General features: G+C 41.7%; 2 protein-coding genes across 2 annotated transcripts; one reads left to right on the top strand and one right to left on the bottom strand.

Annotated features, from left to right (window-relative positions):
* The first annotated feature begins 7643 nt into the window (after positions 1 to 7643).
* On the top strand, positions 7644 to 9713 carry LOC130054965 (uncharacterized). The gene has a single exon (XM_056166100.1). It carries the CDS (start codon positions 7644 to 7646, stop codon positions 9711 to 9713), a length of 2070 nt encoding a protein of 689 aa, XP_056022075.1.
* A 12046-nt stretch (positions 9714 to 21759) lies between these two features.
* Positions 21760 to 22554, bottom strand: LOC130054964 (uncharacterized). Its single transcript, XM_056166099.1, has one exon. The coding sequence runs from the start codon at positions 22552 to 22554 to the stop codon at positions 21760 to 21762; it is 795 nt and encodes a 264-aa protein (XP_056022074.1).
* Between the last annotated feature and the right edge of the window lie 5048 nt (positions 22555 to 27602).

Here is a 27602-nt window from a genome sequence, read left to right as displayed (position 1 = left end):
AAAGGATCAAAGATATAAATTGGGATATATTGGAAATTTTTTCTCAAGAACAGTGCCATGATTAGTTATATTAATATGTAACTTTCCCCAGATAGTGCAGATTCAAGTTCCTTCAAATGTGAATTCCGGAAGTAGGGTTGTGCAACAATATAGGATCAAAATTTGACATGGGGATAGATAGAGAAAACTCTCCTTAAGAACAGCAGGGCGATGATTAGTAATACTAATTCGCAAGTATCCACAAGTAGAACATAGTTAAGTTTCTGCAAATTGGGGCCCCGGAAGTTGGGTGGTACCACAATAGGGGATTATGGGTTTTATATAGGGAATCATCTTCGAAAAATCTTGACCCCCTGGGGGACGTTAGAACAACACTAGGGGGTCAAAGTTTTACATAAAAATATATATAGGGAAACATCTTCATCTCAACAAAAGCAGGGCCATTAGTCATATGACTATGTAAACAATTTCAGTTAGTTCAAATTCAATTTTGTTCAATTCAAGGGTATGGTGCGGCCACAAGAAGAGATAAAATTTTATATGGGAATATACAGGAATCGCTTAGAACAAATTGTTGTTAAGAGTAGCAGGAACGTATGAAATCATATCAAAATTCAAATGTTTCGAAGCTATGTAGATCCTGGGATTAGGGTGGATCAAATTTACATAATGCATGTATGTAGGGAAGAAAAGTTTTTTCTCCAGAACAGCAAGGTCGTGCTAGTCATATTAGCGCTGTGATTCTGCGACCGAATATTCTGAAGTTAATATCAAAAAGTTCCTAGAGTTTCTCATTGACAATATCTTCGTAGTCTATGGTGATCAGGTCTGTTGAAAATGCCATGGACATGAATTGTGCTCCTTTATTAGCTGACCTGTTTTTATATTCTTACGAGGCATAATTTACTTTAAAAATCTTGTTGTGGTCTTCACCTCGACATTTAGATAAATCGACGACGTTTTATCAATTAACAATAATCGTTTTCATTCATATGTCGATTCGATATACCCCAGTGAAATAAAAGACACCGCAGAGTCTTTCACATCTGCTTCACACTTAGATATTTTATTGAACATAGATGTTAACAGCAAACTAACAGCTCAACTGTATGGCAAACAGGATGACTTTAGCGTCTCCATCATCAACTTCCCATATTTATGTACACTGTAGCAATATTCCATTATCACTATGTCTCTCAACTGATTCGATACGCAAGGGCGTGTTTTGCGTATGATCAGTTTTAAATCGAGGCAGGCAACTGACAAATAAGTTGATGTTACAGGAGTTTCAACAATTCAATCTAAAGTCAACATTTCTTTAAATTCTATGGTCGTTATAACGATCTAATTTACCACTATAAGAATTTGATTTACCAACCTGTCATTGGGTCAAATGCTGCTTGACATGTTTCATACCTATTGTTAGGCCAATCTTTACACACTGATTTTGACTACGGATTACTCCGTTTACCTGATCAAAATATAAGGTTCACTGCGGGTGTGGCCGGTACGCAGGGGATGCTTGCTCCTGTTAAGCTCCTGGTCACACCTCTGGTATGTCCAGGGGTTCGTGTTTGTCCTACTCTTGAATGTGTATTCTTTGTAGGAGGTATGAGATTGTTAAATGTTCGTTATCTTCACCTTTTCTTTAAAAACAAGATGTGTTTGTGAAACACAAATGCCCCCGATAATGGCCAATTCCGAAGATGGCCAAGGTCACAAGGACAAATATCTTGGTACCAGTAGAAAGATCTTGTCACAAGAAATGCTCATGTACAATATGAAAGCTCTAATATTTACCATTTAGAAGTTATGACCAATGCAAAAAAAAATTAAAGTAGGTCAAATGTCAAGGTCAAAAGGTTTAGTACCAACGGAAAGGTCTTGTCACAAGGAATACTCATATGAAATATCAAAGCTCTATCACTTACTGTTCAAATGTTATTAGCAAGGTTAAAGTTTTCTAAAAGTAGGTCAAACTCCAAAGTCAAGGGTCAAAAATGTTGGTACCCGCGGAAAGGTCTTGTCACAAGGAATACTCATGTTCAAAAGTTATTAGCAAGGTTAAAGTTTCAGACAGAATGACAGACAGGACAAACACAATATGCCCCCCGATCTTCGATCTCGGTGGCATAAAAATACCACCATTTTATCAAAGTTTTCTATATTTTGATAATTATACCTCCGCAAACGAAGTTTAGGGAGAATATTGGAATCAGCATGTTCGTCTGTCTGTAGATTTCTAATTAAACCTGATGTAGGTAATTATGTTCAAAACCAGTTTCCTGTTTCTTGGAACTGGCTCGATATTCATAGCCCTTATTCCTTGAAGTAGCTAGTTATTAGTAATCAACTTTTCTCTTTTTAAGTAGCCAATCACCAGTAACAAACTTTACTCTTTTTAAGTAGCCAATCACCAGTAGCAAACTTTACTCGTTTTAAGTAGTCAGTCACCAGTAACAAACTTTACTCGTTTTAAGTAGCCAGTCACCAGTAACAAACTTTACTCGTTTTAAGCAGCCAGTCACCAGTAACAAACTTTACTCGTTTTAAGTAGTCAGTCACCAGTAACAAACTTTACTCGTTTTAAGTAGTCAGTCACCAGTAACAAACTTTACTCGTTTTAAGTAGTCAGTCACCAGTAACAAACTTTACTCGTTTTAAGTAGCCAATCACCAGTAACAAACTTTACTCGTTTTAAGTAGTCAGTCACCACTAACAAACTTTACTCGTTTTAAGTAGTCAGTCACCAGTAACAAACTTTACTCGTTTTAAGTAGCCAATCACCAGTAACAAACTTTACTCGTTTTAAGTAGTCAGTCACTATTAATGGGTTAGTAGTAGAGAATTCTACCAAACTTTTGTATACTCGAGCAGTTACCTCGGTTTTTGTGTGCTTTTAATCAACGCATGTAAATCGTACACCGACCGAAATACAGCGGTAAATACTAGTATATTTCAAAAACTGGAATGAGGATTATTTTAAAAACGTTAAAGAACTTTACAAGGGGAACAATCTCAAGCCACAACCAGATATTATAAATGTCCTGAATGTTCAAAATAATCTTCTATCCGAATATTCCATATTAAAAGTACAGATTTGAACATGTTTTATTGGATATATATACAACAGGTTTAAACAGAGAAGTTCAATCAACATGCAAGGTTTCCATGTTAAATACAACTGTCAATATAGTAGTTACAATGGAAAACAAACAAGCTAAGTTACATTATATTATACATGGTAAACAAATATATTAATTGAATCAAGCATGAATTTAAGTAGTAATATCACTAAATCTTGATATTCTATATGTAATGAAAAGTAAATATTTGTAGTAGTTAGAGCTATATGGACCATGAATATCGGCTAAGGTAGCTCAGTGGTTAGACCACCTGACTAGTAATGCAGGGGTCCCAGGTTTGATTCCTGGTTCGTTCATACATTTGATTTCCTCTTTTCCTTTATTACATTTAAGTCCAATGTCTTGGTATAATGAAGGTAAACGTTAAAAAAATAACCATTAGTTTTTATTTTGTAATTTAGCAAATTAAGGAACAAGATGAAAAGCTCAATGTCTGATGAAAATCTTAATTGAAATAGTTTGGGGGAGGGAAAGGGGTAAAAAAAATCCCACAAGTTTCGGTCTCTCATCCAATATTCTGTTTATTATAATACATGATATGAATAATTGCAGCACTTCAGCAGGAAGAAAGTGAGCAGGACTGAAGTGACTTATTGGAAATTTGGAAATAACATTTATTACATTTTGATGAACATTTAAAATAAGAATTAGAAAATGTATATAGTCTTATTTAGTACTATTGTGTTATTGCATGGTAATCGATTTGGGTCAACATGAAAACTGTGAATTTTTTTTTTTTTATCAGACATTGAACTTTTGATCTTGCCCAGGCTAACAATGTGTCATATTTACCTGTATGTATCTACTATACCAGTATATATATGTAATATTACTCCAAATTTTTATTTCAGTTCAACTGAGATTTGATTTACAAGAGTAACTTGGAATAAGAGAACATTATAATAAAGGAGGACAGGTACATGGTTAAAATACTCTTTGTTTTAATGATTACAAGCTCTCAAAGTAATTCAATACAAATCAATCATCTGAATATAACTTGAAGATTTGATGCAATGCACATGAGTTGTGTACATGTTTAATATTAAAGTTATTAACATACGATAGTCACCATTTCTATTTTACATACATGTACACAAAAAAATCTAAAGTAAATAATCAAGTACATGTACATCCTCTAAAGTAATATATTGCAATCGATTACAGGGCAAAGTTGACTGTACTCAATTAGTAATCAATTTCACAAAATTTCTTTAAATTGTTGATAATTGATCGATTACATTTTTTAGTAATTGTGACTGGTCGCAGTAGCTCAGTGGTAGAGTGTTTGTTTCGTAACCGGGAGGTGGTAAATTTGAGCCCCGCTCGTAGCCATGTCAAACCTAAGATGTAAACATAGGTAGTGATTGCTCTTTTGCCAAATGCTCAGGATTTTGAAGTGATAATCACGGGTATTTCGGATATGACCTTTAAAAAAGAGGTCCCATGTCGGGGCAGGCGTTGGCATGTTGAAGAACCCTCACTACTACATCCATAAGCGCTATGCATAGGTCTAAATTTGTGGTACTTCACCTACAACCGATGATGTCTCAATATGAGTGAAAAATTCTCGACGGGACATAAAACAAACAACCCATGCCTATTCCAAATATAGTAGTTTTTATTTTCCGTATGAATATAAATTTTCATTTTTAATTACAGAAACCAAGAAATAGGCCATTGGCAAAGAAAGTGGACAGAAGGGAAGAAGAAAAAGGTTACAAATTTTACAAAATCCAAGTGTGCTAATGGAATGATGCCAAGCGATGAAGAAGATGATGAGGGCTTCTTGATATACCGATATTCATAGGAAAGCAACTCCTTTAAACATACATAGAAATTTGTCTTGCAAGAAGAAATAGACTCGTCTAAACAAGAACGGGGGATCTATAAAAGAAAAAGACAAACCCAAGGCTGCAGGTGAGTTCTTTTGGATAATTAGATGAGATCTTCATTGGGACTTGGACAATAAGCCTATTTTCTGTATAAATACATATCACAATATTTGTACCATGATCCATTTTATATTAATCTGATTTTGAAATTTACAAAGGTGTTTTTTATTACAAATACAAATTTATTATATCAACTATGTAAAAATATATTGTTTTTAAATATGATATTTATGGCATGTCAAACGTTGCAATATTTGATCTTTTCCATTTGTATTGTATAATTTTCCATTTATATTCTATATTTTCCATTTGCATTGTATAATTTTTCATTTGCATTGTATAAATTCCATTTGTATTGTATAATTTTCCATTTGTATTCTATATTTTCCATTTGTATTGTATAATTTTCCATATGTATTCTATATTTTCCATTTGTATTGTATAATTTTCCATATGTATTCTATATTTTCCATTTGTATTATATAATTTTTTCGTTTGTATTGTATAATTTCCATTTGCATTGCAAAATCTTTCATTTGTATTGCATACGAGGGATTGTTTATTTTGATTTGTTACGAAGGATTCCATTAGTTTAGGTCCCACTTATATTTAGCCGTCACCAGCTGCAGGTGACGTACCACAAATAGACTTACTATACTACATGTACGCGCACAGTGGCAGCAGTGGGTTTTTTTTTAACGTGTCAACGCCTGTCGCAACACGGGATGTCTGCTTTTAAGGTCACATTATCCGAAAGATCTGTGATTCTCACTTTTAGATAGCAATGCGTATGGGAAAGTAATAACTGGTTTGATGCAGCCATGACACGAGTAGAACTCGAAAGTAGTATAACGCCCCCCGATGGCTGGTTCAACTGAGTGCAGTTTTGAGGTCAAAAGGTCAAGTTTTAGAACGCACTGGAGAGCGGACTAGGGTTGCGCGTGGTGAGGTAGCGCGTGCTATGCGCGTGCTAGGACGGCTGGGTGGGTATGAACTAGAGCGCTATGAGATAGGAGCGCGTGCTATGACGCAACAATGGGTCGATAGCGCTATGACGTAACAGTGGGGTTAAAGTCGCTATGACGACAAGGCCTGTGTTTTATCGGTGTGTTAATCCTTTAAAATCCACAGTGGTATGAATAAAAACGGGTGATTTAAACTTTAAACATTTATTAAATGTTATAATCTAATTAATTTAGAGTCCAGGTTATTGACGTTGTGGAACATTCTATATGACGCTGTGGAAAAACCTGCTTTTCTATGACGTCACAATAAGTATATAAACGCAATACACAATTCGCGTTCTCACTTTCATCAGCATGTCTGAGCGAATACACAACGACTTACGGAATAACAGAAATGGACTCCCCCGCAATTATATTGAACAGCGATTGAGATTTTTAGAGGAACAACTTCACATACAGCGAGAGCGTGAATTTGAACTCCGCAGAGAAAACTGGCGACGAGTGAGATTTTTACAGCGGGGAGGGGGGATAGACAGAGAAAAACGCCAGTTAGTGTCGGAATATTATCAAATCAAGCTCGACAGAGGCCGTCATTCCAGGAAATTTAAAGTGAAACAAAATGTGTACAACGTTACTTTCAAAGAGCTTCCAGATTCTTCCTTTATTCGGCGATTATTCAAAGATATGCTCAAAAATGTGAAACGGGAAATGCAGTGCAACCCCAATGATTATGTAAGGCTCAACATTCGACATCCGTCTTTGGATTCCGAGATTTGGGTAGAATTCACACAGTCTAAGAATCTCAACGAGGATAAAATTTTGAATAAGATAGAAGCCGTACAGCAATCTAAAAAAGAGTTCCTGATGACAGACGAAGCCACACAGTTAGATTTTTTTCATGTGAAATATCCTCAAGGTAGCGGGGGAAACAAGAAAAAACATCTGCATGTGGATAAGGAGAAATTTAAGATCTCCAAGAGAGCTATCGTTCGAATTCAAAACCCCGAGGATTCCCTATGTCTACCCCGAGCTATCGCCGTGGCACGGTTACACAGTCAAAAACCCGAGCAGTCCGACCCCGAATGGGAGAAAAAATGGAAACGTATGAGACTTGGGGATACACAAGCTCTCGATCAGAAACGACAGGCCTTAGCTCTCATGGAACAAGCCAGGTATGCAATCGACCAACCCTGCGGCCCTCAGGAGTGGGAGAAATTACAGCAGGTACTTACCCCTCATTTTCGATTGAAAATATTTCAATTTAAGACGAACACACAGCGTTTAAGGTTAGAACCCATCTACAAAGGACAGGGACATGGTGTTTGTTTGAACATTCTACTGGATAACGAACATTACGATACCATAACATCGATGCCGGGAATGACAGAAAATAAATATTATTGCGATTATTGTGATGTAGGATATAGTCACATCGAAGACCATCGTACCGTCTGTCCTCACCGCTGTTCGTTTTGTTTGGCCGACACCCCCTGTTCCCCGGACGGTACCCATACGAATTGCCCTCATTGTAAGGGTTTTTTCAGAAATGCTACGTGTTACCAGACCCACTTGAAACCCTACAGTAGCAATACTACGACAACCGTGTGTAGTTTAATGGGACGTTGTGACCAGTGTCAGAAATGGATGTCCCAGCAATTATTAAAGGGAAACGCGTGCGGGGGAAAAACACAATGCCGCATCTGCAAGAAACTCGTCACCATGCCACATCGCTGCTTTGTACAAAAGAAACCCAAGCCCAAACGCAACAAGGATTTGAAAACATTTATTACGACTTCGAATGTACACAGGAAAACGGAATTCACATCCCTAATTTATGTGTAGCAGAACGTGTGTGTCAACATTGCGACAGTTTAGATATCGACATCCCCTGTCACTACTGTCAAGGATTTGGAGCACAACGCCGCTTCGTATTTCAAGGACCCGATACCTTAAAACAGTTTATGGACTGGTTATTGCAGTCCGAGACGGACGAGAAGGGTAATGTGACTTTCAAACACGACGAGGCTACCATCATTGCGCACAATTTCAAAGGATACGATGGACAGTTCATCTTGAATTATCTGGTTCACACAGCCTGTATCAAACCCGCAGTCATCCTCAACGGGAGTAAAATCTTGTGCATGGGAGTATTCGGCTTGAGATTCATCGATTCTTACAATTTCCTACCCTTTGCCCTGGCCAAGATGCCCTCTGCGTTTGGATTAACAGAACTGAAAAAAGGCTATTTCCCCCACTTTTTCAACACGGAACAGAACCAGAATTACGTGGGGCCTTATCCAGATGCGCACTACTACAATCCTGACGACATGTCGATAGCCAATCGCGAGGCCTTCTATACCTGGTACAATCAGCAGCAGGGAAAAGAGTTTGATTTCCAGAAGGAATTTCTAGCTTACTGTATCTCGGACGTGGATATTTTGCGCCGGTGTTGTGCGCAATTTAAGTCTACCCTCTACGGTCTCGTACGGGTCGACCCATTTCAGGAATCGATTACTTTTGCGAGCACGGCTAATTTAGCCTATCGACGAGGATTCATGCCCCCGGACACCATTGCCATTATTCCTAATATGGGATATCAACCATCGCGCCGCTACTCGGTCAAGGCTTGTCGTTGGTTAGCATGGTTAGAGAATCAACACCATTCCATACGTCATGCTAAAAACGGGGGTGAAGTCACTTTAGGGCCCTATACGGTAGACGGGTACGATGAGGAATCGCGCATCGTCTATGAATTCTACGGCTGTTACTGGCACGGGTGTCCTATCTGTTATCCGAATCTGTTGACGGAAATGCATCCTCATCGAGTCCAGCATACGTATCAAGATCTGCACGTGCAGACCTTGAAACGAGCCACAGCTTTAGAGGAACAAGGGTATACAGTCGTGAGCCTATGGGAACACGAGTTTGACCAGAAAGTTCAAAACAACACCGAGTTACAAACGTTTATACAAGAAGTCAATATTCAGGACCCCTTAAATCCTCGGGAAGCCTTATATGGAGGTCGTACCAATGCTACTCGCCTGTATTGCAACGAGGGAGACATGCGATACGTCGATGTGTGTTCCTTGAATCCTTACGTTCTGAAATACAAACCGTTTCCCACCGGGCATCCTCAAGTCATCACCAGCGATTTCAAGAATGTGAGAGAGTACTTTGGTCTCATTCATTGTCGTGTCTTACCACCACGAGGTCTGTATCACCCCGTCTTACCCTATAAGACGGGAGGAAAAGTACTCTTTCCCTTATGCCGAACCTGTGCCGAACATCGCAACTTAGACCCTGACGAGCGATGCCAGCACACCGATTCACAGCGTAGTCTGACTGGCACCTGGGTGACTACAGAACTTCACAAAGCCTTAGATTTAGGATATCGTCTCGACCGCATCTATGAAGTCTGGGATTTTGAAAACTCCAGTCAGGACTTGTTTCGATCTTACATCGATACTTTTTTAAAAATTAAACAAGAAGCTTCCGGATTCCCCGATCATTGTCAAACGAGCGAACAAAAACAAAGCTACATCGATGAGATCCGACGACGAGAAGGTATCTTTATGAATCTTTTAGATATCGAGAAAAACCCTGTCCGAAGAACCATTGCCAAACTCTTTTTAAATTGTCTGTGGGGAAAATTTGCTCAAAGATTACAATTACCGAAAACTCAGTATCTGACCGAAGAAGAAGAATTATAACAAAAAATAGAAGACGCCACTTTAGAAATCAAAGGAATCGAGCTCCTAGAAAATCGAGATCATCCGGAAACTGACATGATGCTAATCAATTATCAAGAGAAAGAAGAATTCCTAGAAGACTGTCCTTTTGGAAACGTAGTGCTGGCTTGTTTTACCACAGCGCATGCTCGTTTACATTTGTACGAGACGTTAGAGCCTTTGGGGGAACGCGTCCTCTATTTTGATACGGATAGTATTATCTATCAACATGACGAGACCCAATTTAACCCTACCATTGTCAACAGTTTAGGCGGCTGGACCGATGAATTGAGTGGAGATCGTATCATCAAGTACATGTCGGGAGGGCCTAAAAATTATGCATACGAGACCGAAGGAGGCAAATCTGTGTGCAAAGTCAAAGGTTTGACTCTGAATTATCGGGCTTCTAGGATCGTCTCGCTCGCTACCTTGGAAAAAATGTTAAAAGGAGAAGAAGAAGAAGTCAATGTGCGTTATCCTCACTTCATTCAGAGAACGCGCCAGCACGATGTTCGCACCATCCCCTTAGTGAAAAAATATCGCATGGTGTATGATAAACGCCAGCGGGTTCATCATTATAACACCCTTCCTTATGGGTATTAGGTATAAAAAGGAAACGCGTCTTGAGAAAAACATCAGTCTGCAAAATGAGTAAATGTGGATCACTACAGAATCCTTCAGTGCCTTCCTATGGTGAATTATCGGCTCGTCTAGCGTCATTTCAAACAGCCCCCGATATTCTGTTGAACTTATTACCTAACATTGCAGAAGCCGGATTCTTTTACAAAGGAATGGATGATAATGTGCGTTGTTTTCATTGCACATTGTCTCTCAAACATTGGGAACCCTGGGACGATCCTTGGATAGAACATGCCTATTGGAACCCTCATTGTGCTTACGTGTTGTGCAATAAAAGTGTCAAATGGGTACGACAAGCCTTCAATGCCTATGCCCGCGCTAAAGACAGTGATCGCGATTGGGGAGATTTGCCCTTAGACGCGGCAGGGAATCCGTTGTGTACCCAGAAATGTCACATTTGTTTAGAACGAGACTTGAGAATTGCTTTTTTACCTTGTGGTCATTTATGTACTTGTGCTATGTGTGCTGCAGGACTTAGAACATGTCCTATTTGTAGAGATTCTTTTGTAGAAACGGTTCGTATTTTTACTTGTTAATAAATATGTATGATTCCTTGAACTTGTGTCATTTATCAAGATGTATGCCTACGAGACACTGGGTCCGTTTCAATTGAAACATGAATTTACTATGGTGGTGGCGGGTCCCTCTAAATCGGGTAAAACGGAATTTGTGAAGCAACTGGTACAAAATACACAGTGGATATCACCACCCCCAGAAAAATAGTATGGTGTTATCGAGAATGGCAACCGGCTTACGAATCATTACAAAAATCTGTAACATTCGTTCACAACATTCCTCAAGACGATGAGAAATTAGTCGCCGATCTCAGTTCTCGGCATTTACTCATTTTTGATGATATGATGGGGGTAAAGCCATAGAATCTATTGTAGATTGGTTTACGGGCAAAGCGCATCACCGTAATACCAGTGTTATATATATCACGCAAAATCTATTTGATCGGGCCGTGCAACATCGTACTATCAGTCTGAATGCCCACTATCTCGTGTTGTTTAAAAATCCTAGAGATAAATCTCAGATTGGGGTATTAAGTCGCCAATTACAAATGCCTCATTTATTGCCCGCGTATGATGAAGCCACCAGTATTCCTCACGGGTATTTACTGGTCGATTTAAGTCCTCAGACACCCGAGGATTTAAGATTAAGAAGTCAACTCTTTTCTACCTTAGCGGTGCACATGCCACCGAGAGTATAAATATCATTATGAATGACTATTCATTTCATTTCACAAACACCTTTCATCACGGGTAGACCTACAGCTAAGAGTAAATTAGTGAAAACGTTACGACGTTTACAGCGGGAACGGGATCCCGTTCAACGAGCCCATCTCATTGAACTAGGGCGTAAAGCCTTACTCAACTGGTTTGCCATGGGCGCTAAAAATTTATTACGAGGAGTCTTACCCGTGAATAAACTCACGGGGCGTTTCATTCAAGCACATCGTCATGACTTGAATGTCATTGCCAATAAGAATGCGAATGAGGAAGATCGTAAAAAAGCCATTTTGAAACGGGGTGGTGCCGGATTCTTAGGAGGGACTATCATTCGTCATTTGTTCAAATGGGAAACGGGGCAAAAACGTAAAAGACGTCCCCGTAGTGTGGCGAGAGTCGTGAAGCAAAAGAAAACACGTGTGTTACCCCCTTCCCTCTTAGCCTTAGCTAAGAAAAGAAAAAAGAAAGTTCCTAAGAGAGTTCCGAAACTCATCATTCACCGGAAGACCCCCGGCCCTAAAACCAGTGTCCTGGCTCCTTATCTCTTGCGCATGGCTAAATTTCCTAAGAAGAAGAAGACCCCTAAACTCATCGTGAAAATCCCTTTTTCGAAATATATGACACCTCAAATAACCCCACCCAGGAAAACGAAGACTTTAGCAGAACTGAAACAAGGATTAGCTGAAAAGAAAATGGAACGAGCCATGCGAGGACCCATAGGAACTTCCAGAACCACCGATACAGCCTTACCCAGTTTTGGTCAAGCCTTTGGAGGTATGGCACATTTTACTCCCTTAAGCACATCGACCCCAAGCAGAAATACAAATGTCGATATTGTCCTCTGCAATACAATTTGAAAAGTAGTCGCGATCGTCACGAGGAGACCGTTCATCACGGGCGTTTCAATCCCCAGCACCCGAGCGCGTAACACTATAAAAAGCAGGGGGAATGTGCACAGACCTTCATTATTACACTATGGCTGATACGAAGAAGTGTGAATCCCGATTAAGACCTCATTTACCCCTCTTGCAAACCTTAGCGGCTCCTCATTATTCCTCCAAATTAAAGAGAGAGGTCATCAAATATTGTTCCAATGACTGCATTCTAAAGATTTGTGAGATCGTGTACAATATATTAAAAGGGGTGATTCCTCTCACTCCCGCTCAGAAGCGACAACTTGGTCCGAAGAAGCACATCTTAAGACGCATGGTGCAGCCGCAACCCGTGAAAAAACGACGAGTGTTACTCAATCAGAAAGGGGGCTTGGCTTCATTCGTTTGTGGAATTAACAAAATTTGCAAATATCCCAATAGAAGATGAGTCGTAAAATGGTATTAGTACCCGAAGCCATGCTGAATGAGTTGAAGGGAAAATTACCCAAGCCTCCCGAATTTCAATCGACCGTGGGGTTACGCAGTGAATTAGATGACATCGAACATCGAGATGATTTAACCGAGGGGGAAAAAGTAGCTTTGTATGGCCATCAACTTCATCGATATCGACAATATTTACAACAAGCACGACAACAGACTCCGTCTAAACCTTTACCACCGACACCGCCTGTGGGAATACCAACGCCTGGGGGTGCCACAGCCGCAGATACCAATGCATTAGAAGATCAGATTATCAAAAGTGTCAGTAAACCGGGTCAAGAGAAAGCGGGTTTATTACTCGATCATCTCAAGAAATCCAAAGTCTTAACTTGGAGTAAAGAAGGAGAAATCAGTTATAGAGGACATAAGGTCTCCGATTCCAATATCGTGGATTTAATCACCGAGTCCCAGAGACAAAAACCTTCGAAACATCGCGAACCCCCTCCAGGGTTACAGCAATTTGCCCAAGCTTTAAAAGAAACGAATGCCCCTAAAGGATATGTGACCAATCGTGATGTTATAAAAGCGATGGACAAGCCCGGAAAAATCAGTACTCCTAAATCTATAGATGAAGATGAGAGCGGATTTCAAGAAATCTCGGGTTTTGACCAATCTTTCTATGAAACTCCCAGACGAATGATGACCCCTAAAAATATCAGGGAGGCTGGTAAAAAGACATCACGTGAAATTGGAAAATGGTTAACGCTACCATGAAAAAATCTAGGAATCAGATCTTACAGCGACTTTATTACGACCCTAAGATGGGGTATGGAGGAGTACAGGCTTTATACCGTCAAGTGCGTAAATTAGGTCATAAGATTACTCTTGCTCAAATTCGAGAATGGTTCAAAGAACAGGATACGTATACCCTACATATGCCCATCCGTCGGAAATTTAAAAGACAACAGACGCGAGTGACGGATATAGACGAACAATGGCAGTTAGATTTAGCCGACGTCTCGAACTTGAAAAAATACAATGATGGGTATACGTTTTTATTGTGTGCGATTGACGTGTTGTCGAAATATGCGTGGGTTGTGCCTTTAAAACAGAAAACGGGAAAAGAAATGATACGAGGCCTCAAATGGATATTTCGAGACGGACGTCGCCCCGTTCGCATTCAATCGGATCAAGGGAGAGAATTCACAAATAAAGAATTTCTGCAAGCCTTCAAATCCATTCATTTCTTTACGACGCGTAATGCCGAAACCAAAGCCAGTATCGTGGAGCGTTTTCAACGCACCCTGAAAGCACGTATGTGGCGATATTTTACACGTCATAAAACACGACGGTATGTGGATGTTTTACCCGATCTGGTACACGGTTACAATCACACGTATCATCGCAGTATTCAGAGAGCTCCTGCTCAAGTCAATGCCAAGAACGTCTTGAAAGTATGGAAAACCTTGTACGGAAAACAGAGACTATCATCGACCTTTTCATTACAAGCGGGAGATCGTGTACGGATCAGTAAAGCGAAACGTACATTTGAAAAAGGCTATTTACCGAATTGGACGACAGAATTGTTTACCATCTCCAGAAAAGTTCCAGGACGTAACGTATATCGAATTAAAGACGACCATGGAGAAGAATTAGAAGGAACGTTTTACGATAAAGAATTGCAAGCAGTAATTAAAAAAGACGATGTCTACGAAGTGGAGGAGATCTTAGGGTATAAAAAGCGCCGCGTGGGGAAAAAAGTCATTTCAGAAGTCAAAGTGCGTTGGAAAGGATATCCCCCTAGTTTTGACTCATGGATTCCGCAAGCGGATCTCATTCTGCCATGACCGTCCAATGGAAATTCTTGGGTGAAAAAGTCCCTCGAGCAGAAATTGTGTATTTTGCACAATTATTCCTGTGTTTAACAATCATTATTACGTCGGTCGTGATGTTAGCCTTAGGCGATTCCAATCGTGATTTTTGGATGGTCACATTAAGTTCTCTCGTAGGATACGTCATGCCTAGTCCACAAATGACGTTAGCGAGCCCGAGTATAAAACAGGAACGATCTTCTTCAGATTCACCAGTTCACCATGGCTAACACACAGTACGCATGGAAACAAGAGGGAAAGAAAACGGCATGGTTTGCGGATAAGAAGATGTGTTTGAGACATTGTAAACAACACAAAGTGTTAGATCAACCTGTGTACTTGTACAAACGTATACTGATACCTCATGGATGGTCAGCCTTTATCATGAAGACCAAGTATCAAGATTTTCGTTGGAAAGTGAAAGCCCATTGGGGATGTTTCGGACGACAACACGAATCGGAATGGACATTGATTGAGAGTCCTTGGTTTGACAATTCCAAGGACTGTCTCCGACATTTCAAAGACAGATTACAGGAGGGGTATGATGTGGCCGATTGCTGGGGAACCCGACACTATCTGATGATGCGCCGCCGTTTAGTCGCCAGAGGAACACTAGAGTTGGAAGACTCCTTTCTACAATCGTTGACTTGCGGTGGTGGTCGCGATCAAGAAGAATGACATGTAAAATTGTGTATTAACATTATGTTGTTTGTTCAATAAAATATGAAAATGTTCATTGTGTTATGAGTATAAATAGAGAAGGAATGGAGACATGGTCATCATTTGAATCATCATGGCTCACCGAGAAGGGTTTTACATGACTCTCCTCAGTGACGGGTCTATGGAAGCTTTTTCAAATAATACGACTGCTCAATTTAAAACCTTATTACCACAAACCCTGGATTTAACGGACGGAGAATGGGAAGTAGGGCTAACCGAAATGATGTATACCAATGCCTTGAAAAACATTACAGAGGAAGAGGCTTATTTTGACATCCTTATCCCTACAGCTTACGCCCAACAGGTTAAAAATCCAGATACGTTTAAATGGGGGCGATTTACACTGACCAAAAAAAACTCGATCCCTTTAAATCGTTGTGCTGTAGTGGTTGATTGGACCCATACGCATTGGGCGGATGTCATTCCACTCAATGCTATGATGACTATTTACCGAATTCACTTTAGACCCGGGGCTTACATTCATTCCACGGCTTTAATCGATGAAATCAATGAAGCCTTGCACAGAACATTCGAAAAGATATGGAAAACAGTCGATGATCCGCGAGAAGAGAATTCTATGAAATTAGTGTACTTCGAGAAATATGATCGAGTCATGTATCAGTTTCATGGTAGTTTACTTAAAAAAACCCAGCCTTAGCCATCCGTTTTCCCACTGGCTTAGCTTACAAACTCGGAATAGGGAGTGAGAAACTCATCATTCCCAATGAACCCATGACTACGTGGTTGAACGTGACTTACTTACCTAACCATACCATGGATTTGTACGAAAATCTGAAATCCATGTACGTGTATTGCGATGTGGTGGATCCGCAGGTGGTGGGGTCCAACGAATTGAAATTATTAAGAGTGGTTCCTTGTACCTTTCATCAAGATGATAGACAACAAGCCAAATGGGAACCTATCCGAGCATAATATTTGAAACTGAGTAAAAAACATTTCGATACCATCGATATTCACATCATGACCTCTCTGGGGACCCCCATGCCCTTTTTAAATGGAAGAACGATCGTGAAACTTCATTTCCGAAAAGTGTATTGAAGAGAAAAGTCGTGTGACGATGAAGTATCATCGCAGAGTCAGACGACAGAAAGGACACGGATTATTTTCCATTCTCCTTCCCATGCTGGTTACGGCCATAGCCGGCGCCGTTCAAGGAGGCAAAGGCATGAAAAGAAAAAAGACGGGTCGCAAAAAGTATAAAAAGCGGGTAAGGCTCTGAAAGGGGTCAGTCTTGACAAAGATGCAGTATCAACGAGGTTTATTACACCAGCGGGGTCATGGGTGGGGTAGTCTCTTAAAAACAGTCGGTAAACTAGCGGCTCCATTGATCGGTCAGGTCGTTGGAGGGTTACTGGGAGGGAGCCCCGCACCACAAACAGGCGATGGATATTTTGGAGATTGGTCCAAGAATTTTGCTCGTGGCCTTGTTAACACGGCCGGTAAAGTCATCGGAGGATTTCTCTTGCCCAATATAGTACCGCCACCACAAGGGGGGAAAGGTTACATCGATTTCCTCAAAAAGGTTAACCCCACGCAATGGGGAAAAGGTTTATTCACCGATTTGCTCAAATCGGGAGCTAAAAGTGCTTTATCAGCAGTCGCTAAAACGGGGTTAGATGTCTTAGAAAATAAACGGTCTCTCAAAGATGCCATCAAGACACACGGAGTACAAGCCATCAAAAATACGGGTCGTATGGCCATGCCGAGAATTCAACAAAAATTAAGATCCCGTCAAGGGGACAGTGTTTTAGCGGGGATGGTGAAACGAGGAGCACGACAATCCATGAAAGCCGGGTACCGGACGGGGTTAGATGTCTTAGAAAATAAACGATCTCTCAAACAAGCACTCAGAACTCACGGAAGGCAGGCGTTAGCAACCACTATGAGGAGAAAGAAAAGAAGAAAACAGAGAGGAAAAGGCTTTTTTACCGATTTACTCAAAACGGGTGCTAAACAAGCTTTGACGGCCGCCGCAAAAACGGGGTTAGATGTTTTAGAAAATAAGAGATCTCTCAAAGACGCTCTTAAGACACATGGTATACGAGCCGCTAAGAATACAGCCGGTATGGCCAAACATCGTCTCTTAGCAAGAGGGGGACCCCGTAAAAGACAGGCCGGTGCACGAGGACATCGTAAGAGACAGTCCAAGACCCCCTCTCAACAACGTCTCTTAGGAGGACCGCGTAAAAGAAAGCCCCATGCACCGGTCCGGGGTAAGAAGAAACGATATCTCGACATTTTCGACTGAACCTATAAAAAGGAGATGTGGGGGAGGGGTGAACCCATTTGATTCCTAACAACGATCAGTAACACATCGTTCAAAAATGATGCACAGAGAATCCTGCGCGTGTGGGACCGACAGTTTGGAACTGTTTAAAGTTCCCCCGACAAACGTCACTTTAGAAGACTCTAAATGGATGGAATATTACCCGATTTCCAGTACGTTAAATTCGGATACGGCTCCCATTGAATTTGAAATCAAAGGTCAAGGAGATGAATATCTGGATTTATCTCAATCGTATCTCCAGATGGTCTGTAAATTCACCAAAGCAGACGGGACGGCTCTCACGGGAGCGGGTTCTACTTCCACCCCGGTCAATAACATCTTACATTCCTTATTCAGTGAAATCGATGTGAGTCTCAATGGCAAAGTCATTACCCCCGGAACGGATACTTATCCGTACAAAGCCTACTTGGAAAAATTACTGTCTTATACCCCAAAACTCTGAAAACTCAGATGAGAGCCTGTACCTTGTGGGAAAAAGATACCGCCGGTCAAATGGAAGATCGAGAGTATTCTGGTCTGGTTCAACTTCCAAAGGATTTTACCGTAGTTGGTGATAAAGTCACCATCAATGCAATGCTACCCACCCCAATATATCCCGACGATTCTCAGAATGTGGGATTGAGAAAACGTCACCACAAAATAAATAACAGTAAGGAAATTGTCTTGATGGACCGTTTACATCTGGATTTGTTTCAGCAAGAGAAATGTCTGCCGAACGGAGTAGACGTACGTCTCCGATTCAATCGTGCCAGACCTCAATTCTACATGATGACCGATGCCGGAAGTAGTGGGAAAGTAGCCATTCAAAGTATGGTGTTGTGGGTGAGAAAAGTCAAACCGACTCCAACGATCATCAATCTGATCAATCAACAGCTGAGTACTCAAACAGCTAAATACCCATTGAGAAGAATGGAAGTGAAAACGTTCACGATCCCCACCGGGACCCAATCGAAAATCACCGATCACCTATTCCAAGGCCAGATGCCCAAACTCATCCTCTTGGGGTTTGTGGAAAACGCCGCCTTTAACGGGGATGATGCTAAAAATCCGTTTAATTTCCAAAATCAGAAAATCAAAAAATTAGAAGTCAGTATCAATGGAGACATGATGGAAACTCGTCCCCTGGAACCGAATTTCACGGCCGATCAGTATCTGAGATCGTATTTAAGTCTGTACAAAGGATTAGGAAAATTAGGGCAAGATTGGGCTCCGGACATTACTCTGGAAGAGTATAAAAACGGTTACACCCTATGGTGTATGGATTTCACCAAAGATCAAGAAGCTCAGACGGATAAATTTCATCTCATACAGACGGGGAACCTGAGAGTAGAAGTACAATTTGCCGACAGCATAGCGACGACCTTAAACTGCGTGGTGTATGCCGTCTTTGACAATTTGCTAGAAATCAACAAACAACGAGAAGTCAGCATCGATTACTGATGGACACGTATCAATTGAGAGACGTCTTATCTCGAGATTTAGGCCCTGCGTTTGGAGGTGTGTATCCTAGAGATGTATTACCGGAGATCTTACCCCACCCAAAAGCGATCGTGATCAATACAGACCCTCATCATCGCCCCGGAGCCCACTGGGTGTGTTTGTATTTGAACAGCCCCATCATAGAATATTTTGATTCTTACGGATTACCCCCGATGCATCAAGAAATCAAAGCGTTTATGCGACGCCACGGAGACACTTGAATTCATAACACGAATTCTTATCAAGCGTTGAACACGGATGTCTGTGGACAATATTGTGTGTATTATCTACATCAACGCCATCGTAAAAGAAAAACGGTTCAAGATTGGTTACTTCCTTGGAAAGGCACGGCGTTACAACGAGATCGTTATGTAGCCCAATGGTTTAAAGAGACATTTCGTAAACCTAGAACCCATAAAGGACAAAGTTGTCAATGTCATGGTACTAACTTGTCACTGATGTAATTGTTCAAATGTTTAATTGTTCAAATGTTTAATTGTTTACAAAATAAAAATTTAAAAAAAAATCTGTGTTGTGTGTACCTATATAAGACAGGTTTGCCACAATAAAAAATCAGTCTACTTAGACATGGATTACGTGCCTGTTTATAGAAGAGTCAAACTAGTGAGAGAAACTCCTCAAAGTATGGCATGGACTTTTATCTTAGACAATGCAGGACCGGAGGATATCGCTAAAATCGTTCAGAGTGAATACCAGTATTTGATCATGACCCGAGATCAACAAACGTTAAGAGGATTAATTCAAATGAAACACTGGAGAACGAAGCGTAACATGAGGTATTTCGTTCATCCCCTATGTTGTTGGAAAGCATATGAGAATAGTCTCGCATCCGAAAGACTATGTTACATGACGGGAGACTATGAAGAACACGGCAAGTTATTAACTATCAACATTGTGTAACTTTATCGAGTTTCTTAATAAAAAATAAAAGTGCAACTGGTGTTAGTTTTTGTTTCTCTCAACCATTGTGATCAACAACCTCTTTTCATAAGATGTGTGTGGCCCTGAAAAGGGCCGGGGGTGTAAGGGGTAAACCCCTTATTTCTTTGCCTTCTTGTTTCGGTGGCGCCTCTTCAATGGCTTCTTGGGGGCATCTGGCACTCCTTCATAGAAGAAGTGCCACTCAAACTCCCCATCTGGCCGGAACACAATGCGCCCCGGGGGTCGCTCCACCAGGCGAAGTTCTGCATCCCAGTCCTCGCGCTGATCCTCCGGGACCACGTTGTGGTTCGTGATGGGCGGACTCGGTACTTGACTCATCTTCAATTCTTCTTTCTTCAATCTTCTACAACAGTGCTGGATCACCAGTGAAGCGAACTGGCGAGCGCGCCGGTATATATCAGGAAAGCGCGGACCTCCTCGAAAACATCCCTCGCTTCGGAGACGAAGCCAAGATGGCGGTCGTCAAAATGGCTGATTTGTGCTTTCGAGAAGAGAGTTTTTTCTCATTTTCTTTTTCTAGACAATCGATGTCTGTGCATGGTAGATTTAATCTGATAGATTCTAGGGCGCGGAATTCGTTAAACTTATTTTTATTTTGCTACGTCGCATAGTTTTCAAAGAAACAGAGGTCAAAGAGCTCGAGTCGAGGCTCGATGTTTCTTCTCGACCTCTTTAATGATTCATTTCTCACGTCTGTGAGGCAGTAGAAACCTCAATGATAGTTAGATCGATAGAGAAAAACCTATTTCATCCTATTTTAATCCCACTTTCGATAGGCCCCCGAACCTTTGACAAAGAAACCCCATGATTGACACTCAACAAACACACCGGGTGAATGTGACTTATAAAAACGAAAGCTGTACCCTCGACACGCATCATTCACATCATGAGTGTGACTTATGTGCAGGGAGATTTACTCACTATGAAAGTCGATGGTATTGTACAACAATGTAATTGTTTAACGGTAAAACCTCATGGATGAAGTCAAAGTATTGCTGACAAATATCCGTGGGGTAACTTGTATGCTACTCGGAGACCCTTAGGCCATAGAAATCTAGCCATAGAAGTTGATCGAGGAATGCTTGGCACGTTACGCATCTTATCAAATGCTAGCGATCCTGATGTGATTTGTTTCTTAGCCCAGTGGGATTACGGAAAAGGAACTCAACGTATTCCCCGCTATCGAGATACACCCGAACAGCGAGAACTATGGTTTCAACAATGTTTACGTGAATTGGGCACATTATCGTACAAGACTTTAGCCTTCCCTTATAAGATTGCCTTTGGCTTAGCGGGAGGAAATTGGACTCATTACAGACAATGTATTCAAGACTTTGCTTATAGGTATGATCAACAAGTGTATATTGTCATTAAAACATGTATTTGTTAATAAAGTGCAACTGGTGTATTTTTTGTTTCTCAATCATTGCCATAAAAGCATCTTTTCGTAACATGTGGGGTGGCCCTAAAAAGGGCCGTTTGGTCCTAAGACCGACTTTTTGATCAATGCCTGGCTCCGGTAAATCGACATAACGGGCACCGTCCCCGGGTGTGTTTCCTCTCTTCTATACGCTCCACACACATGCAGCAAGCTGGGCGCTGCCCACATCCCCCGCACGTAATACCGGAGTGTACCCTGTCTTGCCAGCAGACAGGGCACTTAAACCAGATAGGAACCGCCCTATCTGCCCAGCCAGGGACAGTCATAGGGTGGTTCCTTGGGGGATGACTTGCCACAGGTGCGTGGGCTGGTCTCGGTGGCGGAGTCCTCCCTGCAGACCGGATGGTAGGTGGTGGGGGTCTTGCCGGGGCTGCTGGTCTTGGTGGTGATGGTGGCGGCGTGTCTGGGACCAACAGCGACGGACTCTGGCCCGGGCTTGGAGGTGGCGCCGGGGACGGTGACCTCGGTGAATACTCCACCGGCGACGCTGGCGACTCGTTCATCGGCACCGGACTGTATTCCTCCGGTGCCGATGGGATCGTTGGTGGTGGTGCTGTAGGCGTCGCCGGGGAGTAAGGTGGGGGTGGTGAGGGTGGCTGTGGGGCCCGTCGGCGTGGTCTTGTAGCCGTAGACATCCGAGCGGTGCGGCGGCGACTCCTCCCTTCATACTCTTGCCGCACTCGGTCGATGATCTCACGGGCCCCACTGCGGTCGAAAGGGGAGAAGGTGCTCAGGTCGTTCTGAGAACGCACGACCCAATTCTCCCCTACCCGTTCCTCAGCCACCACTACCAGCCGGTACCGAAATCCAGGCAAGGTCTGAAAATTGTAGATTGGGTCTCTTCTTCCTTCAGTCATTCTTCAATAATCTTCTTTCTTCTATAACTTCTTAAAATCAGTGCTGGATCACCAGTGAAGCGAACTGGCGAGCGCGCCGGTATATAACGAGAGAGCACGGACCTCCTCGAAAACATCCCTCGCTTCGGAGACGAAGCCAAGATGGCGGCCGTCAAAATGGCGGATTTGTGCTTTCGAGAAGAGAGTTTTTTCTCATTTTCTTTTTCTAGACATTCGATATCTGTGCATGGTGGATTTAATCTGATAGATTCTGGGGCGCGGAATTCGTTAAACTTACTTTTATTTTGCTACGTCGCATGGTATATAAATAATCAAAGGTCAAAGAGGTCGAGTCGAGGTCCAATGTTTCTTCTTCGCCTCTTTAAAAATTTATTTCTCGACCATGTACATCCATAACAACATCTCATAAGGTATATTCGATAGAAAACACCTTATTTGATTCGATTTTCACTCTACCTTTAGGATTTTCTGGATTCCTCAGCAAATAAACCCTTCTCCGAGAGACTCAACAAAACACAGCTTTCGTTTAAACAATTTTATTCATGTCACATATTTCAAATACATAACTCCCACACACAACACCAATACACATGTCTTTTTAAAATAGGGTCCAACATTTTTTCATTTCTCGAATCCTGCGTTGAAATCGATAACGATCAGCGGCTACAGTCATCCAGATACTTTTCCGGTCTTCTTCGGGTAACAGATACACTTCATTATTGTCCAGATTAAAAGTTACACATTTTCTTGTATTTTGTTGTACATGTGAGGAAGATACTGCACTCGAAGGGTCTCGATCACGCCACTGATGTGTGGCTTTGTTCTCTTTAATTCCTCGGCTACTAAATGAATCAACACCAATCCGTCGCTGTTGATACGGTTCTCGAGCAAATGTCTGCATATCCAGCAATATTCGTCTAAAGTGATTGGAAATAATACCGAACGAAGATAGGATTTCAATTTTTGAAAATCTGGCAAGTTTTCTATTTCCTCAATACACTGTAGGACAAATGTTTTTTCGATGTTATCCCTGGCAGTCATGATCCCGCAATGAAAAATCAAACTGGTGAAAGTTCTTTATATTTTATGTATACTTCTCGAAGCCAGTCCTTGGTTATACTTTCAATCTCGGCGACTTTTTTCTGGCATGCGTTTCTTGAATTCTTCCCCCACGACATAAATTAACATCAACCCCGCATCGTTATAGAGATTGATGTACACCTGGTTCCGTAGATCTGTATATTGGTCCAGAGTCAATGGAAACACTCCCGCTATCAGAAATATTTTAGCAAATTGAAACACCACATCGTCTTGCATTCTCTCGACCCATTCTAATGCATGCTTATGCGCTTTTTCTGCGATGTTGTCACTTTCAGCCATGATTTGTAAATGACTAAAATGAATACAAGTATCCGCTTTTTCTGCGATGTTGTCACTTCCAGCCATGATTCGATAATGAAGGAAAACTAGTTAAAACGGATCATTTCCATGAATCCTTCTTGTAAACATTCCTGTAGAATGATCTCGATGTCTCGGATTTGATCGGGGATGATTTTCTTCAGTTCCTCAGCATACAGATAGATCATGATCAATCGCCCAGGATTCGTGTCTTTAACTAACGATCTACCAATCCTCTGAAAACTGTCAAGACTCCCCACCTCGTGTATCGCCGATTGTACATAAGATTTAGCAGATTTATACCAAGACGAATTTTCAACAATCTTGACAAAATCTATAATACAAGTATGACCGTCTAACCTAGTGTTGGAAGTTCCACCCATAGTGAATAAATAAGTTAAGAAAACATTCGTATTAATAGGGAAAAGGTCTTGGAGTGCAGAGAATATTCTAGATTTGATACAATAGGATTGTTCAAGTTCAATTAGTGCACTAGCACGCGCCGGTCGCGAGATGTTCTAGATGAAACCGGTTTTTCCAGAAAAAAAGATGATGCAATAGAGCGCTGTACAGTAGCACGCGCTAACATTCTCGAGCATTACACTGCTAGTCATGGACAACAACGTATGGGAAGAATTGAAAGAGATGCGTCGAATGAGAAATCGTAGGAGAAGATCTAAAAATTGGTGTTTTGAATATGTCTTGCAAGAGAGGGAAACGGAACATGCCATTCTGATAGATTTGGAAGATTGCTACCGCGACAATACTGTAATAAGTTTATGATTGCCCAGTTTTACACGCTGTCTAACGGAACCAGAAAAGTGTCGGGATTCATGCGTTTGAAAAAACGTCGTAACAGAGGCGGTGCATGGCGGCAGCTTTTTTGTGCAAACATTTATTGGCTGGAAACAATCAACGTGATGAATTTCCGAGGTAGCAGAGCTCAAAAAATAGAAAACGCCATTACCTCAGCAGATCACAGTTATAACTTTTATGATGTAGATTATCCCTACGAATTTGGCCCAAGAGATTATTAAAAACACACACACACATACAAAACAGCCCTTTTCAGGGCTATTTTAAACACCAATATAAGTTCCATTGCACTAAAGTCAATGTGTATCAATGTGCACTAGCACGCGCTGGTCACGAGATGTTCTAGATGAAACCGGTTTTTCAAGTTCAATTAGTGCACTAGCACGCGCTGGTCGCGAGATGTTCTAAATGAAACCGGTTTTTCCAGAAAAGATGCTGCAGCCACGTGCTCCCCACGAGACAGAATAGTCTAGACATTTTGCTGGCTATAAAAGCGGAGCCCAAGTGTCAGTCCTCATTCGATCTTCAATCACCTTCCAGAAGACATGGCTCAGAAACAAATAGAATTTGTGGACAAAGCTCAGAAGAAAATAGATCAGATGGTACAGAACCAGATAGCGCCACAGAAAGACTACATTCCTCTGAAGAAAGCTATGGCTGTCGATCAGGAGTCCGAAATGGGGAAGACCTCGAGCTTCTATCTCCCGCCTCAGAAAGACTACATTGCTCAACAGTGAAGATGCCCCAGACCTCGAGCTTCAATCTCTCGCCTCCGAACCAGACCTCGAGCTTCAATCTCTCGCCTCCAGACTACATTGCTCAACAAGTGAAGATGACCGAGACCTCGGATTTCCTCCCTAGCCAGAATCCGACAGACCCGGGATTAGGCTTCTATTTTCCCGATTCACAGGATGCTACGGGACTAGAGTTGGGATTATACGATAAACCACCCTTCGGTAGAGAAGATTCCCGCATGAGCAGGACCGATTTCGCCATCATTACGACCACACTGGATGGTGTTATTAACCGGATCAACGTGATGGCTGATGAAATCGCCAATCACACCGCGGTGCTGATGAAAAAAATCGAGGAATTAGCAGCAACCAGAACCCATAAGGACTTCACCACCAGAGCTAGGAAGGACCCAGCCACTAACCCCTGTTTTACGTGTGGAGAAACGGGACATTGGTCGCCAGATTGCCCCCAGAAAGTCAAGAAAACTGTGGAAAAGGACCCTTGTTACAAGTGTGGGAAATTAGGCCACTGGATCAGCGACTGCCCAAGAGATGAAGACGAATTGATGGCTATGATTGGTGAGGTACCCGGCACAAAACCTCCGGTCATAAGAGAGTACACCCCATCGGAGATGTGGAACCCACCACCCCCTAAGAAAACGAGTAAAGAGATGAGTGAAGGAGAACCCCCTAAAAAGAAGAGAAAGCTGAGCCGAAAGAATAAAGGTGTGTGATAAAACTTGTGTGGACTTTATTCTGACAATTTTAATGTTTAACTGTATAAAATTGTGTTCAATTGTTATTCAAATTGTTTATTTAATAAATGTGTAAACTTCACATCATGCGTTTTTATTCATACCACTGTGGATTTTAAAGGATTAACACACCGATAAAACACAGGCCTTGTCGTCATAGCGACTTTAACCCCACTGTTACGTCATAGCGCTATCGACCCATTGTTGCGTCATAGCACGCGCTCCTATCTCATAGCGCTCTAGTTCATACCCGCCCAGCCGTCCTAGCACGCGCATAGCACGCGCTACCTCACCACGCGCAACCCTAGTCCGCTCTCCAGTGCGTTCTAAAACTTGACCTTTTGACCTCAAAACTGCACTCAGTTGAACCAGCCATCGGGGGGCGTTATACTACTTTCGAACATGCGACCTCACGGTTACGAACCAAAGGGTATATCACTGAACTACCGCGATCGGTTCCATATAAGGACTAGTTGAACATACATGTAGCTAGCAATGTGGAATCTTGTGCCGGGAGACCCCCCCCCCTTCCTTCATAAATATGACATTTTATATATAGATGTCGAAAAAAAGCATGCATGTACGTTTTATTTTGTCAAAATGCACTTGTTCCGGGGGGGGGGGCAGGAATTGTGGTTACGGGGGCGCCACTTTATGAGGCAGGGGGTCGCAGAGAGGGGGGGGGGCGCCTTGAGGCGGCCCCCAGTGTGTCCAGGGGACGAAGCTTCTGGATTTTACAGATTTTATAGGGCTTGAAATATGTCATTTTTAATAATGTAAAATTAATAAAATGACACAAATTTTAAGGGTTTCTAGAAAAATTAAGTTCTTTCAATAAAGTAATTCAAGAAATCAAAAGATTTTGTCATTCATTTCTCCGAGAATGGAAGAAATTATTGCTTCTTTTAAATACATTTTTCTAAACAAGATACCAAGATTTACCTTAAATTTAAATTGGAGGGGGGGGGGGGGTAGGGCGGGTGCGCCCCTCTTAAATCCGCCACTGACTTCGCCCTCCCCCTGTAGGCCCCCACCCCCTCCGCCAAGGCTTTGCACTGGACTAACTAAGGATATTAAGACAGTCCCCAGACATCCAGCAGTTTACTGCATCCTTTCGTTCAGAATTATCTAGATCAGCCAGTGGTTAAATAGGAGACTAGTTTGAATATGCTGATCACATTAGACGCATAAAAGCGATCAATTAATTGGGGAGGGGGGGTGTACGCCATTAAACTTAGCAAATACGGTACATTCCTGCGAAACGTGGCTCCTGAACTTTACCTCTTCAACATCTCGCGCATTACCAAATTCGATAAATGATAACTTAAGATTAATCTATTGAATA

The sequence above is a fragment of the Ostrea edulis genome, chromosome 5, assembly GCF_947568905.1.
Source record: "Ostrea edulis chromosome 5, xbOstEdul1.1, whole genome shotgun sequence".
Lineage (NCBI taxonomy): Eukaryota > Metazoa > Mollusca > Bivalvia > Ostreida > Ostreidae > Ostrea > Ostrea edulis.
Note: the sequence above shows the minus strand (reverse complement) of the source record. Positions and strands in the feature narration are given on the sequence as shown.